The sequence below is a fragment of the Zingiber officinale genome, chromosome 6A (genome assembly GCF_018446385.1).
Source record: "Zingiber officinale cultivar Zhangliang chromosome 6A, Zo_v1.1, whole genome shotgun sequence".
Taxonomy (NCBI): domain Eukaryota; kingdom Viridiplantae; phylum Streptophyta; class Magnoliopsida; order Zingiberales; family Zingiberaceae; genus Zingiber; species Zingiber officinale.
The window spans coordinates 149,883,317-149,901,294 of record NC_055997.1 but is presented as its reverse complement, the minus strand read 5'-3'; the positions used below and the strand labels follow the sequence as shown (position 1 = coordinate 149,901,294).

At 35.8% G+C, this 17,978-nt stretch overlaps 3 protein-coding genes across 4 annotated transcripts; 1 reads left to right on the top strand and 2 right to left on the bottom strand.

Moving 5' to 3' along the window:
- Window positions 1–49: 49 nt before the first annotated feature.
- On the bottom strand, window positions 50–10,436 carry LOC121998734. 2 transcript variants are annotated; one of them, XM_042553774.1, is made up of 11 exons: window positions 7,492–10,436; window positions 7,039–7,278; window positions 5,918–6,047; window positions 4,534–4,686; window positions 4,104–4,348; window positions 3,949–4,015; window positions 2,735–2,941; window positions 1,741–1,976; window positions 1,105–1,183; window positions 406–678; window positions 50–312 (listed from the first exon to the last, which is right to left on the bottom strand). In XM_042553774.1, the coding sequence occupies exons 1-10, from the start codon at window positions 10,215–10,217 to the stop codon at window positions 523–525; spliced, it is 4,239 nt and encodes a 1,412-aa protein (XP_042409708.1). In that variant the 5' UTR covers window positions 10,218–10,436; the 3' UTR covers window positions 50–312; window positions 406–522. The 2 variants fall into 2 exon arrangements, with proteins under 2 accessions (XP_042409708.1, XP_042409709.1); XM_042553775.1 differs by having other exon boundaries at window positions 3,949–4,009.
- A 621-nt stretch (window positions 10,437–11,057) lies between these two features.
- Window positions 11,058–13,350, bottom strand: LOC121998733. The gene is made up of 4 exons (XM_042553773.1): window positions 13,197–13,350; window positions 11,627–11,666; window positions 11,451–11,560; window positions 11,058–11,376 (listed from the first exon to the last, which is right to left on the bottom strand). The coding sequence occupies exons 1-4, from the start codon at window positions 13,293–13,295 to the stop codon at window positions 11,269–11,271; spliced, it is 357 nt and encodes a 118-aa protein (XP_042409707.1). The 5' UTR covers window positions 13,296–13,350; the 3' UTR covers window positions 11,058–11,268.
- Window positions 13,351–13,518: 168 nt separating this feature from the next.
- On the top strand, window positions 13,519–17,106 carry LOC121998732 (THUMP domain-containing protein 1 homolog). The gene is made up of 7 exons (XM_042553772.1): window positions 13,519–13,638; window positions 13,744–13,860; window positions 14,047–14,415; window positions 15,676–15,815; window positions 15,908–16,028; window positions 16,322–16,462; window positions 16,761–17,106. Exons 1-7 carry the CDS (start codon window positions 13,570–13,572, stop codon window positions 16,842–16,844), a joined length of 1,041 nt encoding a protein of 346 aa, XP_042409706.1. The 5' UTR covers window positions 13,519–13,569; the 3' UTR covers window positions 16,845–17,106.
- Window positions 17,107–17,978: the final 872 nt, after the last annotated feature.

Here is a 17,978-nt window from a genome sequence, read left to right as displayed (position 1 = left end):
ATGTCAAATCTTCTTACCTCACACATTCTTTATCGTAAACGCTCGAGTGTTGAATTAACTGTCAAAGATCATCGTAGATTATACATAAATCAAGTTAATTAAATTAAAAAAAATATTCACAAACAAAATACAAATACAAATCCTCTCTACATGTATACAACACACAGAAGCATGCAGACGCAGTCACCCATGCATCTGCCCAAAGCATACATGAACTGTCCTCTGTTTTCAGTTTACCAAGTATAAACATTCTTCTTCAGCATGTCAATAGAAATGGACTCGCACCTCAAAGTTTTCTCTTGTTTTTGGCTCCTGTCTCTCAAAAAAAAATGATTTACTGAGTGGAGATTTTGAGAAAGGAAGATGAAGCATAATCATATTCTCTCAAATGTTAGTAGATTATACCTTGCGGGTAGGAAAGCCGCATCTCAACTTCTTTCTCATTTTTAGCGCCTTTGTATCTCAGCATGGTTTAGTGAGTGCAAACTCCGGGAGAGGGAGATGAGGCATAATTATTTTCTCTTAAATTTTATTAAATTTATACCGCGTGGCGTCAGAAAGCACTGTGTATGCCTCTCCTATCAACTTGAACAATCTGTCTGCATCCCTGTGGACTTCCTCAGCTACCTCTTTCCAAAGCCCATCAGAGGTTTCGCTCCTAACCAAGATCTGACCAGCCTGAAGTTGGAGTAGAAGTTAATAAACTGAGAAAGGGTTAAATATAAAGCAAACAAGAAAACTAAGTTTTTTAGGAAGTATTTAAGTTGGCAACTGTTTAATTTTTAGGATATTAATTAGTGTTACTATGTTCTAATTTGAATGGCAAAATAGTTTTAGTAGAAATCTATCTAGATTAGTGTATTTCCTAATTTGCATTATATTATTTTCCTAGTTTGCTTGGGTTGAGATCAACCAAAGAGGTGAAATTCTTCAATATTAATCATTTTCCAAGTGATATAAAATCCCCGTTGTGAGTTTTCATTCTCTATGAGTTTTTTTTTTTTTTTTTTTGGAGCATCAACTCAGCCCCAATTCTTTGAGTGCTTTGGTTCAATTTTGGTGTCGTATCAAAATATTTGAAAATTATTGTCCATTAAACCATACCTTGTCAGGGTGATGTCGGAGTGCAGCTTTCCGGTATGCCTTCTTTATATCAGCAGCAGAGCTTGATGGTTCAATTCCCCTGTATACACAAGTAGTAATAAACTGGGTTGCCCAAACAAGACTAGCAAGTGTTCTGCATATGCATGTTCACTAATGGACAAATATTTAGATCAATGAAATTAATCCTAAATATCAGTATATCAAATTCAAACTGAATTTTTTTGAAAGATTTTCTGAATAACAATTCTGTTTAATCTGGGGACAGAAACAAAAAAGTAGTGACCCCTTTGCAAAGAAAGGGAAATGGATGTCTACAACAATTGGTGAACATCCATCAGCACAACCCATTCATCATTTTACACTAATCATCATTTTCATCATTATCCATCTGTCTTTGCCCAACCTACTTGGATAGGCTTCATAGATTCTTAAAGCACCATGTAAGTCTATAGCACTAGTAATGTTCAATTCATGTTTTACCCTAATGTGACTGTTATAAATGTTGGAGTAGTGGAGAACTAACATAAACAATTGCCATTCGGGCTTGAAAATCATGAATTTCTTTTTGAAATAATGTCTTTCTAAAAACATAGTGTAACCATGAATTAAAAAAGACAGAAGTTGGTGAGAACTCACAATATACGGTGCATATCCAAAGGGATATCTTTCCTAGCTGCTTCCTCTGCAATAGAAAGCCGCAATCGGGCATGATGTAGATCACTAAGGTTACTGTCTGAGTTTTCTGCACAAACATTTTGATTATCCTTGACTTTGATTTGCCTTTGCAAAAGAGACACAAGTCTGTGGAGATCATTAGATGCTTGTTCGTAGTCTTTGATCATCTCATATAAGGAAGCCCTTCTAGAAAGTGCCTATCAGAGCAACAAAAACAACAAATCAGCACATAGAGCAAAGGTTTCAAATAATAGTTTGTTAAGCATTGATCTGATACCATTATTCTTAACCTTTGAGTTATATTGCAGGAGTACATATAACAGAAACATACACAAACTATATGGTCTAGTCTGGTCATCAATCTCATCAAAAAGTACTTGCATATTGTTAATAGCAGCACATTTAAAACAATTTTGAAACCATGTCCTTGTAATGAACAAGTCAAATACTTCCCGTGTTAAGTTGTTTCTAAGAAGGTTTGAACAATTTGGTTCAGGAATTTTAGTTTAAGACAATTTCGATAATTTCTAGCAAAGTGGTTGATTTGTAAACTTTTTGGTGCTCTCCAGGAGTTTTTTCCAAATTGGTTTAGGAATTTGTCACAGATACTTAAGATTGGTTTGATAATATATGCATATCCAAATCTTAGTTGCAATGTTCCTTTCTAATACAATCAAATAAGCAATACAATCAAATAAGCAAAGTGACCAGGGAGAACCTGAACTCAGTTACTTCACAAAAACTCAAAGTTCAGGTTCGGTGTGACCCAGAAAGGTGTTTTTCTGTGCAATTAAGGATTCATTGACTGGTTTAAGAGAGAGAGAGAATATTTTCTATATAAGCTATAAGCATGTGTCTAGGCTACGGTTTGATTGAAGTACAAAGGCCAGGTGCTGAAATCTGTTAAAAGTTCAAATTACAATTTGAAAAACAGGAAATATAGTTACTGGCCAACCTTTGGGTAGGTAGGATCAAGAGCTATGGCTAGACTGCAATCTGCAATTGCATCAGTAATTTGGCCTAGGGATTGGTATGAAGCAGCACGGTTAGACAGGCATATTGCAGTAAATGGGCGTGATTCAATATTCAATGCTAAAACAGCACTGTAATGTTTTATTGCATCCAAATGCCTCCCTTCTTTAAATGCTTCATTTCCAGCAGCCTGATAATGAGAGATTGCAATAATGACATCAATACAAAGACCTCTGCATGTATATGAAGGAATAAACAAACAGATAAGATCGAAACATTGTCATGAAAAGAAGTATCCACATGATTATGAAAAATAGCACAAAATTGACACAGAAAGTGTAAAGTAGCAGAACAACCTCATAAAAATTCATTGTGGGCATATTGTTTCATTTATTACTAGTTCACTTCTTTCTGAATGTTAGTGTATTTACCTACTCTAGGTCTATATCTACTCTCTTGTGAATAAACATTACCTTTTTAGATTGAATTGGACACCATGCTACATATTGTTTAATGCTTTTGGTGGAAGTAATTAGATGAAAAAAGCAATGCTTGAACCAATCCATTTCTTCTCCTTTAACCACTGTTCATGCTCCCAGTTATTTACTTTTTGAGGAAAAGGAAAATATAGCCTACAGATAAGAAAAAATGTTTACAAGGATAGAACATCTAGATAGGCACTACTGGTGGGTGGTCGAATATGTAAATAGCCTATCAAATTACTTGATGCTACAATCCTGTGTTAGCCTCATAATACTTCTCCAACAGATAATATGTAATATTGACTACCAGCATCTCATTCAATCCCCTAGAAGTTCTGGCTTATCCTGCCATTATAGCACTTTACTCATAATGTGTTCGGAGCCTAGTAAAATTAGTTTTAAAATAAATTATCACCAGTCTTTACATGACTATGTTTCCCATTTCTAAAGATTAAAAAAAAAAGAGTCAAAGAATCAATTCAGGTGTATAGCATTGTTGTGGTGTTGTTGTTAACTAGTATTTACACTACAAAAAGCAACTGACCTGGTTAAGTTTACCTCAACTTACAGTAATCAAATGTCCAATGATTCCAAACACCAAAAACTAAATAATATAGCTACAAGATCAGGTGTCTCAAGTATACATTATTTTACATGGAATTTATAAAATAGTTCTGAGAAGTAGAAAAGGCTTAAAGAAAATGAATGGGCTTACTTTACGGTGTAAAAGATCATGAATGGTAGCAAAAAGCTGAGTTGAAGAGTCTGGCTCATTGCTATTCCTGGGTATCATTATATAATTATAAGAACATATTTGAAAATTGGTATGTCCCAAGTAACTTATAAATTGCAAATAAGATTGAATCGTACGTGTCAGTTATACTTTTCCTTTGATTGTGCTTCTTTAGTAATTCAAATGCTTCATCAAGTCTTCCCAAAAAGAAGTTAGCCTTTGCCATCAAGTGCAAATGCCAAAGCCCTAGAGGAAAATCTTGTAAATTTTCAGGTTTTTCTACTTTGCTTGACTGCCCATTGGTTCCAGATGTCAACACATTATATTCAGCATGTTCCATAGTTTGCTCACAGAATTTGATAACTTCTTCATACCTTCGAATCTGTAAAATTGAAGAAGCATTCAAGATAGAAAAATACATACAGCCAAAAGAAATATATGTGATTATATATATTCCGACAAAATCTATGAGATAGTATGACTACTATTGCTACGTTCTAATATATATGCAGCAAGAAGAAAATTAATATGTAAAGGACGCTACTCCAAGATATTTAAACCACAAACCATAAGGAGAGCATCAGCTTTCCATTCCATCAATCTTTCTGAATGTGTACTTATTAGTAGTGACTCCGAGATCAGTTGTAAGGCCTTTGTCACTTCATCAAATGTCTTTTTATGTAAAAGCTCCTCAGCGTGACCCACATGATCGGCCACATGCTGTTACATCAGAACAATACATGTCAGACCTAGAATCTTCACACACTTTATTTCATTTATCATCTTAGGAAATTACAACTAATTGCTCTCATCTAATAATATGCTTACAATTTCCATCTTAGTATTGTCATGTTAGCTACACTATTTTTTTGTTGTGTTGTTTGCTAACTGTTAACACTAATACCAGTTGGGTGTACAACAGCATTATAAAGTACTTTTAGCCTAAGAGGCACACAACTATATAAAATACCACCATTTTACTAATTCATCTATTATACTATTATCAACAATGATATATTCATCAACATCTCTTAGTTGGATAATGAATCGAAGATATTTAAAACTGTTTGCATGGATTTCTTGTTCACTAATCTTAATTATTCCCTTATTTTTTAGCTAAATAGAAACCACATCTCAAATATTCATTTTAATTACATAACTTAAAACCATTAGTTTCTAAATTTCTCTAAATAATTCAAGTTCCAAGTTTATTGTGTTTATACTGAATCAACTAGCACAATATCATCTACAAGTAGTATACATAAAAAAAAGGCTCATTATTTCATCTTCAATATAACTGGTAAACCCATCTATTACTATTTTTTTAAAAAAAAATTATATGGTTTGAAAATAATCATCTTTAGCATCATCATTTCTTTAGTTGCATAAACGAAATAGTTGCATAAATGAAACATGACAGAAGAAAAATAGAAAACGTTAATTTTGTAGGCTGAGTCTAGTATTCATGTTAGCTTGCCTAGACTCCGCTCCTAGGAAGTACTAATAAGAAAAGATTCTCAGATACAGGATATTGCATAGCATATATGAGGTGATTGTTCTTCATTTTCCACAAATGAGCAATGACAAACAAAACATGAAATTTTCCATATCATCCAAGTTATCCTGGTACTTACCCAAAGGATATCCTTTCTCAAAAGAACCTGATATTCTGTATCTGCCATCTAATCTTAAAAGGTCAAATTATTCCTTTCAGAAAGGTTTTTAATCTGCTACTCAAGTCTTTGTCATGGAAATTAAACTGAAAAAAAGAACTGCCACACATAGCCATATCTCTATCATGCTCCCCAAAAAACTTTCGGAGATTACAGGTCCTTGTTGGTTTCTGGGCTATTGAGAGCTATCTCAAAAGCATAAAACTTGTTGTATGTAACGTAAATCACATCAAGTTCTACTATAAAATACTTGATGCAATAACTAGATCAAGTGCTACCTGAGCTTTCTCAAGTCCATCAGAAGCTTCGGTCAATATTTTTGCATCCTGGTTTCCCTTAGGCATTGAAGATAAGCATTCTTTAAAATGTATCATAGCTCTATCAACTTCTCCCAATGCGAGATAGCAACTATGTCAAACGAACATTAGCCATTATCATAGTTTTGTCTACCATAAAGCAAGACAAAAGCAACAATGTATTATTCCACTAAATATCTCGCTATCAAACAATTTTAGTTAACTAAAAGCTTAGTAGTAAATAGCTACTAGAAAATCCTCTAAAATTTCCTATCATAGGCAAAGGAGATTAGTAATTTGCAGCAAAATTAGTATTCAAGTAGCTGTTTGGCAACAAGCATTAAAATTAAATCATCTCAAGGGAATCTTTCAGATAAGGACTATGGAAAAATGGAATACGAGACCATATTAGAAAGAATGGAGAAATCATCTCACTCAGAATCTTCAGGTAAAGACAATGGAAATATGGAACACCAGATCATATTAGAAAGAATAGAAAGAAAGGTATACTACAGTAATGGCCTAAACCATGTAATTTGATATGTGGAGATTAGGCAAAAATGAAAAGTTCCTGAGTAGGAAGATTAACTGGTATCACTCTACTATATTGACAGAAAATAACTTTAACTTAACAGTTAACTCTCATATCTTAGTTTGCACTTTCAGCTAAAAATTCAGACACAACTAGAAGCTTATATTAATATGATTTCTTGGTCAGTCTTCTTGTTTCGTCTAATTGTGCATGCTTTCACAGTTTCACTAAAATATTTTGTCTTGCGGAATGTATATCGAATGCCAAAGGTTTCTTTTCGTCTTTTCAAAATTTCTTCATAGAAACAGAAGTTTCAAACAACGCAGAAACAAAATAAAAGACTTGATATAATTTTCCTTGCAATTAGATAATCTACAATTTTCATTATGGTGCCTACCAATTTCATTAAATGGGCACACTTCTCAAATGAGTTAAATTAACAACCAAGGATTCCCAACAACTACTGAGTATCAAGCGAGATGTACAGTTTCGAAGAACCAAAATTCAATATTCTGGGTATGCACACAATATATGAAGACAAGATATCAATAATCAAACCAAGACAACTTACTTTCCAATCCTTACTTGAGCCCGCAGGAAGTGGGAATCTATTGCAACAGCTTGCATACAGTCATCAAGAGCTTCTCTCATCCTTCCAAGGGACATCCTTGCAGCTGCACGATTACTGTAGCACAACATCAATTCTCGATTACAGCTTCCATAATGTTCTTTATGAGACACAGAGTTCAGCCCTTGTGTATAATACTCCTCAGCTTTGAGCAGATGACCGTTTGCATAAGCTTGATTGCCCCTAATGCATGCCAAATTGTCAACAATGTAATTCCCAGTTTGCAATTAATTGATTGCATTTTTTTGAAACAAAAGACCCTCTAATCTTTAATAGGATTAATCAAAGTTACCAGTAGTTATACATAGAATTACTGATACTGCTAGGACTGCTGCCTCTGACATACAAAATATATGAAAGCACATAGAGTCAACAAATAGGAAACTTATAAAGTACCTAAGTCTCCATCTTTCACAGGCTTCCTGTTCTGCAACTCTTTGAGAATGATAATTTTCAAGATCTTTCTTGGTCTCCAGGTTTGTGTTTGTTTTGTCTTCCGTATTGCCCACATTTTTGGTTTCTCTTGTATTATTTGATTGCATAGACTTGCTGTCAATTGGAATAGTATTTGTCATGGAACCCAAGAGACTGGAACTTGAATTGGAATCTGACACCTCAGGAACAACTTCCATGCTGTTTTTCCTTCGATATTGATGCTTAGAGGTTGACAATGGAACTTGAGTAAAAGATGAAGAACCAAAAGTAAAATCCGACCCTCTAAAACTTTCTACACTAGAAGTGAAAGTAAAGCATGCCCCACAATCACTAGCTTCTGCAATACATCCTTCACTGAGAAGTTCATTTTCCTTTTCCATTGAATTAAAGCAATGTTCACAAGAAAAATCAATAATTTCAGGCTTAGAAACAAAACTTTCTGAAGTATTGAGATCAAAATCTTTGTCAAATTGATCTCTGGCATTAATATGACCAGGTTCTCCATGTGGTAGATTATCTTCAGTGATATTCAAGCATTGTGTAGCAGAAATAAGATTCTCGCTTTCATCTATGTTAACAGATTTTTCTGTATTAATTGGTGTTCCAGATTCGGTAACATGGTTGAATTCATATAATGGTGATGAATCTTCTCTTGAACTTGCATCAACAACTAGGTTTTCTTGATAAGGAGTGTAATCCATTGGTGAGTAACAATTGGCAGAGTCTGTATATTTACTTTCAAAAGCTTCTTCAGCAAAGGGAAATGTTTGAGCAAAGGTTTGGTGTTGTGGACTGAGATTATTTAGTTTACCATTTCTTTTTCTCATTCGGGAAGCCTTAGATTCTGCCTTCTTTCCACTAAATGGCGCGCTTTTCCGTGGTCCAGAAAACAAATTCTCTTTCAACATGTCATCAGTAGTTCTTGAGCTCCTAAATTCCATGTGTGGCATCCCTACTTGTTCTCGCGTGCTCATGAAATTGAAGAGAGCCTCACTAGATTGTGATGCTTGCATACTCTGAATACTCACTTTATTAATCTTCTCCGACAGCACATTCACAGGACTCTGAATAGTCACTGTATCAATCTTCTCAGCCAATGCATTGACAGGACTACCAGCAGAGGAACTAGGAGCGCCCTTGTTATTACCAAAAAGAAATAAATTAGCAGAATTAAGCTTCCCACAGTCATCAGCTTGGTTCTTCATTTGAGAAGTAACATGGTCACCAGAATTTTGCAAATTCAGTTTCTCCATGTTGTCACAAAGGCTAATTGAAGCAGACTTATTATTACCAAATATGAAAGAATTAGCAATGTTGTGTTTCACTTTCTCTTCAGTTTGGTTGCTCCAATGAGAAGCAACAGGATCACCATAATTTTGCAAATTCAGCTTCTCCTTGTCATCATGCAGACTAGTGAATGAAGGAATATTAGAAGCAATTGAACTAGAACTTATCCGCACTCTATTACTGAATAGCGAAGGAAGTTCATCATAAATACCACTTTTGCAATTGGTCACATTACCTAGAGATCTCATGTGATTCGTTGGAACACTGCCTTTTGAATCAGAATTGCTTGTTGAACTGACCCCAAAAATGAAAGTGCTTTCAAGCTTCGTAGGTACAGAAGTATTTACAGCTGGAACCCCTGGGTTTTGTGATTTGCTACTGCTCATGGTATCACTTTTTCTCAGACCACTTGAATAAGAATCCATGTGTGTCTTATCAACAACGGAAGATGTTTCGTTTGATAGTTTGTCAGGATCATGTCCTTTTAGATTATTAACTATCTCCGGAACAAATGCTGCACTTCTAGATGTCCCTATATGAAAAGCACTAAAATCTAGGTCACTGAGTTTTGATCTCTCCGGTGAAGTCAAATGAGGTTTAAAACTTTTCTTCCCACAAGCTGCAGATCCAAAGGGATCCAAATTGCTTGGTTTATTCTGAGGGGCAGTATAATTCCTGCTGAAATTTAATGAGGATCCAGCACCATAGACGAATCTGGCACTTTTGGACTTGGACAAGGCAAAATCGTCCAAGTTTGGATCAATGAATGGTGAACTTTGACCAGAACAAACATTTTCCTTCAACCCATTCCCAAATGTGAACATACCATCTGCAGCAACACACCGGTTTCTGTCATGGTCCGCTACAACACTCTCAGGTCCTAAATTTCTGACTGTTGGCTGTGAATAATAATCAACACGCCCTTGCTTCGAAAGATCTTCTCCTATACTTTGACTGATACTGGAGCTTGCTTCCATGCCACTCTGAAAAACAAAAGCACCAGCATCCTTCCCATGCTTGGAATGCTCAAGATTATCCAACTTTGAACTCTCAAACGGATTCCATCCCACGAACCTCTCGCGAAACCCCTGGGCTCCATCACTCTCAGGAGCACCTGAGGCTGCCCCCCCTGCAGTATAGCAGGATGTACTGAACCCCGATCCATCCTTCGTATCTGCAACCACTGCCGGCCTCGCTCGCGACGAAGAAAGTTGCTTCCTTGCCTTCGCCAGCCGGGGTCTCGAGAGCCCAATAGCCGCCGACTGCTTCGCACGAGCCAGAGCCGGAGGAAGGTCGACAGAGGGGAAAGGCGAGACAGGGGAATCGAATCGAGCATCAGACTTTCCATCTACGAAGCGCATAGAGCCGTGATATTGATGCCCTAGGTCAGTCCGATCCATGAAACCAAAACCAGAAGAAATGGGGAAGCGAACTGGAGTCGGCGAATTTGGGCAGGGGGATATCTCTATATTGGTCGGGAATTCCTTCCTAGACTCAAATCCGGCTACTCCAAAGGCGGAATCCGGCGAACGGATCGCCGTCGGAGGTAGACGTATCGATCTTTGGGGTTCAAATTTTGGGTTTCTTCAACCATTTGCCGTCCGTTCCGCTACGAAGTCGGCGACGTTATTCCTTTTTTATCAGCAACAAGAAAACTTATATTATTATTCATATTTTAAATTATTTTTTAAAAAAATCATTAGGATTAATCATTTTTTTAAAATATCTCCAAAACTTAATCGATATAAAAAAAACTTTAAAATTTTATTTTATTATTATAGCGTTGACTAAAATAGACAACTGAATATTTAAAAATTTTAACAATAAAATAAAAAACTTCAATATATATTAACATTAATTAATTCTTGGCACCATTAAAAAAATAGTAATCATTAAATCATTTTAAAGTTTTCTTAAGTGGCCTTTTCCATTTTATCTTACATTTAAATCTATCTGAACAATTATATTATTTCATATAAAACTAATTATAATTTGTAAAATATTTTCATAAATTTTAACATATACTAATTCATATAAACTAAATATATGTTATATAAAATAATTTAAAATTTTCAAAAATAATTAATTCACAAAAGTTACTATTTTATTATATTTACAAATGCTTAGCTAATCCAATTTCTCAAACAGCCATTCTTTCAAGCGTTGTATGACATTGATATAATCTTTCTAAAAAAACTTAATGGAAAAAATATATAATCTAAATGTTGAATCTCAAATGCTCGAGACAACCATAATAAATAGACTGCAATTATATGAAGATTTTTTTTTGTCAAAAGAAGAGAAAAATGTTTCCAAAGTCAAAATAAAAGTTATCACAAACCAAAAACCAAATGGATATTCTGTAACACAAGCTTAAAAGGTACATAAATTCTAACTCATAAATCTATAATCTATAGAGAAAAGGTAAGAGATTATGTTGAAAACCACCACTTAAGTTGTCAATTTGGCATCAGCATCCTTCACTGCACTAATTAGATGAGTGATCCGATATTGAAGTTTCCGGTTTTCTGCTGTAAGTTTTTGTATTTCCTTCGCGGCCTGCGAGTCGATGCGTAAGCTTGTAATCGAAATATAGCATCATGGTTAAGAAGCAATTTGAGTAATACAACAACCTTGTCTCTTTCACTTGCTAATTCAGCCTGTGCAGCTTCTAGCTTCGACTGGAAATCGTTAATGATGATGGATGATATTTCCGTGTTTGCGCATCCACCATCCGTCTCGCCTAACATAATTAGTAGTTTCACATGAATACAATTTGAACTTAGTTCCTGAGATAATTTAACCATACCTTTCTTGGCAAGCAAGGTCTCCAACTTTGCTAATCGATCCTGGAAAAAAAGGGGGTGGTTAAGGACAGGCATTCCAAGTTCTTTACCAATGTATCATTTAAGGAGATATAAACAGGTAGAGTCGGATTTAAGGAGATATAAACAGGTAGAGTCGGAAAAAAGAAAGAAAATGAGATAAACTCAGAGGAAGAAAATGGACAAATTGGCCGCCCGAGAAGTGAGAATAGGACAGTTCTGTCAACCGAAGGAGTAAGAATCCTATCGCAAAGATGTCTATCTATGATTCGGCACATAGTATGAGAAAAATGTATTACAGTGATAACATAGATCAAAATTAGTGGTGTCTTGCGTAATTATTTTCCAGTAAAGGCAAGACCCATGACAACCAGTTGCACCCTTGGTTAGAGCAAATCATGTCCCAAGTACAGATGATGCTCAAGTGTCTCTTAATTATCACATAACAAACGAATGGTGCTATCACGAAATGCAAGAAAATTATTCTGTAGAGTTTATCAAAAAGAGATGAAAAAAATGGTAGAAAAATGTAATCATTAGATGAACCTTGCTGGAGCATCTAAAAGTATATGGAATGCATTAGGTGAATGAAATATTGTAAACTAGAACAGTTTCACGTTAAATAGATAATTTCCATTGCGCTATTTTGATGCAACTACTTTTGGATGTTTTAAGAATATTATTTCTATGTGATGTATTTTGTTGAAAAAAAGGGTAGGGAAGTATTCTTATATAGTTGGAAGTATTGAGGTATAACAACATGACTCAAGGAAGATGATGATGATTTGCACTAATGATACTGTGAAATTCTAGTAAGCATATCTATTTGAGAACCAATAGGTAATTAGGATGTCATCTAGGCACTAATATATACAGTTTGAAGGCTAAAACAGTGCTTAAATAGCCCAAAAATAGTAGTTGAAGAAAAAAAGTGGAAATTTTGTCTATATGATTATTCTACACGTACAAAACCAAAGTTAGCAAAGGAATTAACTAGTCTGTGATATTCCAATAAGTTCAATGCCAATTAACAGTCCTCCTAGCAGTTAATGGCCTTAAATATTAAGAAATCATTTACAAGACTCCTGGTACTAATTTCATTAGCACTATAACTTTTTCCCACTTTCTGTAACGTGTTAATAGTTGAAGGTGTAACTTTGTTGACCTAAAAGGTGCCACCAAACATGAGAAGGAGCAGCTGGTGCACAGTAATTGCAAAAGGAAACTACAATCAATTACTTCAGTGAACTCCTGATGGCACAGAAGCATATCGCTAACCATCAAACAGTATGAAAAATGGAGATACAAGTAAACTGAGAAGAGTAAATGATGTCAAACAACTCTATTACGTCATGCTAGATATGACTCAGACTGAACATATCGTGGGGGAGAACACAAGAATCGGAACCATGTTTTCCAAAAAAAAAAAGAATTAGTGTCGCTCAAAAAATCGAGTTTTTTCCCCCAATTGTTGCTAAAAAAAAATCGCTTCTAGAGGACGAAAACCGAGAGGGGACTCCGATCGACGAAGAAAGCAAAAATGGAGAAGAGTACCTCAGCTTCAGAAGCCCTTTGGAAGAAGGGCTTGAGGACCTCTTCCATGTCCGAAGTAGCCTTCTCGGCCTCCGCCGCCGCCATCGATTGCCCTTCCATTATTCGCCCATGAATCGGACGAGCGAATTTAGAAGCAAAAAATTTCAATTTGGCCCCTGTAGTTTGTTAATTTACTATATGTTGGTCCTCTAAATGCAATTTTTATTTTCTCCTCCTTTACGGACCTAGAAAATCAAGTTGAACCGCATTTATCTAAACCGGGTTCGGTGAACCGGGATCCACTCGCCCACTACCTGCGGCGGTTCGATCCTAGGGTTTAAATCTCCACAACGCCACTCGTCTTTCAGAGAAGTGAGAGAGAGAGAGAGCGGCCATGGCGGACAGCAACAAGGCTAGCGTCAACGGCAGCAAAGGGAAGAAGAGGAAGTACCTTCCTCATGGGGTAAATCTTCTCTCCTCCACCTTTTAACCTTCTTTTACCTTTCTCTCCTCCTCATGCATCATCAACTGAACTTTGTGTTCGATGATCTGTACCGTTGCCGCGCAGAAACCCGTCAGGAAGGGATTATATCCGCTGCGTCCAGGTGTGCAAGGTTTTTTCCTTACTTGCGACGGAGGGAGGGAGCGCCAGGCGGCAAATGAAGCCCTTAATCTCCTGGAGACTGTTCGTTCTTGTTCTCCTCTGAATTGGGTTCCACCTAGGTTTTATATCTAGGTTAACTGTATTAATGTAGCATTAAAGATTAGAGCTTTCTCATCTTATTTTTGTGTCTGCTTTTTGGCTTTTGTTGTTGCATAGCAATCCATGGATGTGTGGTCTAATGTAGGATTGCTTTCTTTCAATGTGCAGTTCTATGAAGAGTTAGTGCATGGGAAAGAGTCGGATGTGAAATCTAGTGATGTTCCTAGCAAACCACTAAATACGAAAATTAAATTTAGTGATTCTGATTCTTCTAGTGATGAAGAAGATGATGCTCATGCGGAAGAACCAACTGCTTGCCCACAAGACCAGGAAGACCTGCAAACGAGGAAGGACAAAGAAGATACCCCCGCTGTCCCCCATGACGGTGAAGAATTGGAAATCCCAGAACATGCCAATGAAAGGGAGGAGATACCATCTAAGAAGCAACGAGTAGATGCAGATGCCCGAAAACAAGAGGATAAACCTATTGATGAGTTGATTGAAGAGGAGCTCAAGGAGCTAGGAGATAGGAAGAAGGTTTATTTTAATTTGATTATTACTTTTAAATCTATCTTATCCTGTTGCTATACTGATTTGCTCAGAAAATTCAAATATGGTACAATCAGGAAGTTAGAATAGAGCTTATTAGTGCCGTACTCTCTCAAATCATGATCTTTACTTTCAATTGATATCTCAATTGACCTTTACATGCTTCTTTATTACTGCCTTGTTTGCTGATGTCTGTGTAATTAATTGCTGGCTGTACTTCATGCATCTTTGCTTCTCAAAAACCTTTTTTTTGGACCTCAAACATTCCAATGATAATTTGTTTGGAAAAGTTACTGGATTTATCAATTTCTATTTTTCTGAAGAATGTTAGTCTAAGACATAATCTTCAATATAGCATTATTTTTGTCCATCCTGTAAATTGCTAAAGCTGTATTCCAAAATTCAATCTCACTCTCTCCATTATATGGTCCAGCCAGCACAAAATGAAGTATATCCACTATGGCAAAAAATGACATACATCCATCAATCTCTTTTTGGACGACATTTTAATCCATGCACCATGCACTTGAACTGGGGTTTCATTAATAGGGTTCCTTTTTATTACTAATCTTCATTCTCCTGGAGCAAGGCACTGAGTATTTCTGGTTAGCTGATCGCACTGTGTGCACTGCACTAGCTTCTGTCCCCAGATTTGGCTTTCTCTCTTGATTGGTTTCCTGCCCTCTGCTGCTTCTTGTCCGATTTTCCTTTGGACTTACTGCCTTTTTGTCTTGACTAGCTCTCTATTGTTAGTTTGTTACTCATCTGACTTGCTCCATATGGGCAAGTCAATTTTAGAATCTGCCAATAGTCATTGCTTAGTATTTGACACATTGACAACACGGTCCCACTACAGGCCCTGAATTCGAAGAGTTTTTCAGCTCATTAGGTATTATCACCTTAAGAAAATCTATGTGAACTCTACCAAGAAAGGCAAGATGTCCCCCTTGCTTGGTATCCTTCATGCAGCAAGCAACTTAAGAGGGCTGACATGTAACTTGTTTATCTTATTCCAGAGATTGTGACTGTAGTTTTATTGAATTATATATATATATATATATTCTCTTCTAACTAGAATCCTTTGTAAGCTCTAGGTCTCAATTTGGGTTTCTTCTAGGTGTATTAGATCCTTCATATCCTGAGGCCGATTGTTTGTTGTCCTAACTTATGTTCATGTTTCTTTGATGCTTTAGAATTTGTTTTTTTGTTTGTTATGTTAACTTTTTTATCTTTGCATTTTAAAAACAGAGGCACTTTGTGAGCCTTGACTCGGGTTGTAATGGTGTCATCTTTATTCAAATGCACAAACGACCTGGAGAGCCTGGCCCTAGTAAAATTGTGCAATACATGATGACTAGAATTGCTTCGACAAGGAAGCATATGTCAAGGTCCATTTTTCATACCATCTCAATTTTTGCAAATTTTGTTGGTAAACACTATAAAAGGACCAAACTTATTCAAATTCCAAACTGTCTTCCAGATTTATATTGAGATTTTTACCAGTTGAGTTGGCATGTTATGCATCAGAATCGGAGATTTCAAAAGCAATCAAACCATTAGTTGCAGAATACTTTCCGAGTGAAGCTCCTACTCCACAAAAGGTATGGTCATATCCTTCTATTTGAGATATTATGCATGATATCTTCTACAAGCATCTCTTAAGAACATGGATGAAATATAGAGGAATAAATGATAAAGAAATTTGCCACTTTGTTTTGAGAAAGTAGCGACTTCTGTTACTTTCAGCTCATAATTTTATATGTATCTCCTGTCACAATTTCCCGGGTTTTTTTCTCTCCTTTTCTCCATGCAAGTATTTATTGTTTTTGTTTTCAATATTCTTTAATTCAAGAAATTGATAGAAGATAGCTTTAGCTACTCCTTGCTCTTGTAGTTTGCAGTGCTATACGATGCTCGAGCTAATACCAGTGTTGAGAGGATGACGGTCATAAATGCAGTGGCAAAATCTGTTCCCCAGCCTCATAAAGTGGACCTCAAAAACCCAGATAAGTCCATCATAGTACAGATTGCTAAGGTACTTCTTTTCTCTACCACTGCAGATTTGTTGATCCTACTTTCAGTCTCTGTATCCTTACATTTGGGAGTAGATAAACTAAGTGAAACATATTATAGATTAAAATAAATACACTACCAGAAGTTGTAGTTTTCCAGTTGAAGACAAAACTTCAGTATGAAGAATGAAATGATGTTCTTGACTTGAAACTGATTTCACTTGTTAAGTTTTACTTGGTCATTAATATTTTTGCCTTTGTTTGACAAAACCAGGCTAAGTTTTATCTGATCATGAAACTATTTTGGTGATCTGTTGTCAGACGATTTGCTTGATTGGAGTGGTTGAAAGATACAAGGAGCTTTCCAAGTTCAACCTGAGGGAATTAACGTCGCCAAAGCAGTAAGGGTGGTACGACTTCCATGAAAACCGATACATCCACGAGAACATGCATTATTATTATCTAGAAATAACCCGGTCCGAAGTTGATAAGGCGATAATTGTGTGATAGAGCAGAGACCTGTCCATTTATTCAGTAAGTTATAAAGAACATTCAGTGTATCTTTAAAATGGAAGCCTCGTTCTTTAGATCAATTGCGTGTCATTGTGGGATCATTAGAAATATTCTTCCGTGTATTTTTGGACTAAGGAGACATTTTTCAATCTCATTTATTACTTAGTTTATGGGCAAGTTTGTATAAGCTGCTTCTAGGGTCATTGTCTCGTGATTTACCTCTAGAAGGTTATAGTAAAAGGGTGGAACGTGGTCCGTCCCAATGATGAAGAATTTGGCACGGATGCAGGTTGGTCCAATTATTTGTTCCACGTAGCTAAAAAATATTACTAAATGAAATAGTTACCGAGTAATTTTTTTTTTAATTTATATATCCAGTTCAATCGATTAATCTTGAAAGTAATTGATCTAATTTTAAAATTTTTAATCGATGATTAAGGTAAATCGTTCATTAGATCTGTCTAGATAATTAATATTTTTAAGCTCTCATTTAAGGGAAAAATTCGTTGAAATTTAAATATTAGATTCTAGTTATTTATGAGAGGATTTAATCATTACATCATTATTTCAGAAGCTACCGAGTAACATAAACAAATCGAATAATATAAATATATATATGATATTTAAATTTGATCTGGAATTCAAAAATATAAATAATTTTAATTCATTTGAAATATGTTCGAATTTTAGGTAATGTGAATTATTTAAACTTTAATTATTTAGATCAGTGCCAAATGATGTGCATTTTAAAAAACCGCCCTCCAAAAATAAAAAATATATAATGAACTCGCGAGTCGCGAGTCGCGAGTCGGCTGTCGTTTGCTTGGCCCCTAGTTGAGATTATTAAAGATCAAATAAGTGTGTCGTGTGGAACCGGGTTCGAGTCCGACCCCAAGAGTTGGAATTTGGACGTGATTGTGGTTAAGTGCATCTCAGTTATCGGATTGGTAGTACAAGTTGTACTGCACCCATTACTCAATGTAAAATTACGAATCCGTCCTTCCACCGTGGGCAGATGTTACAGGG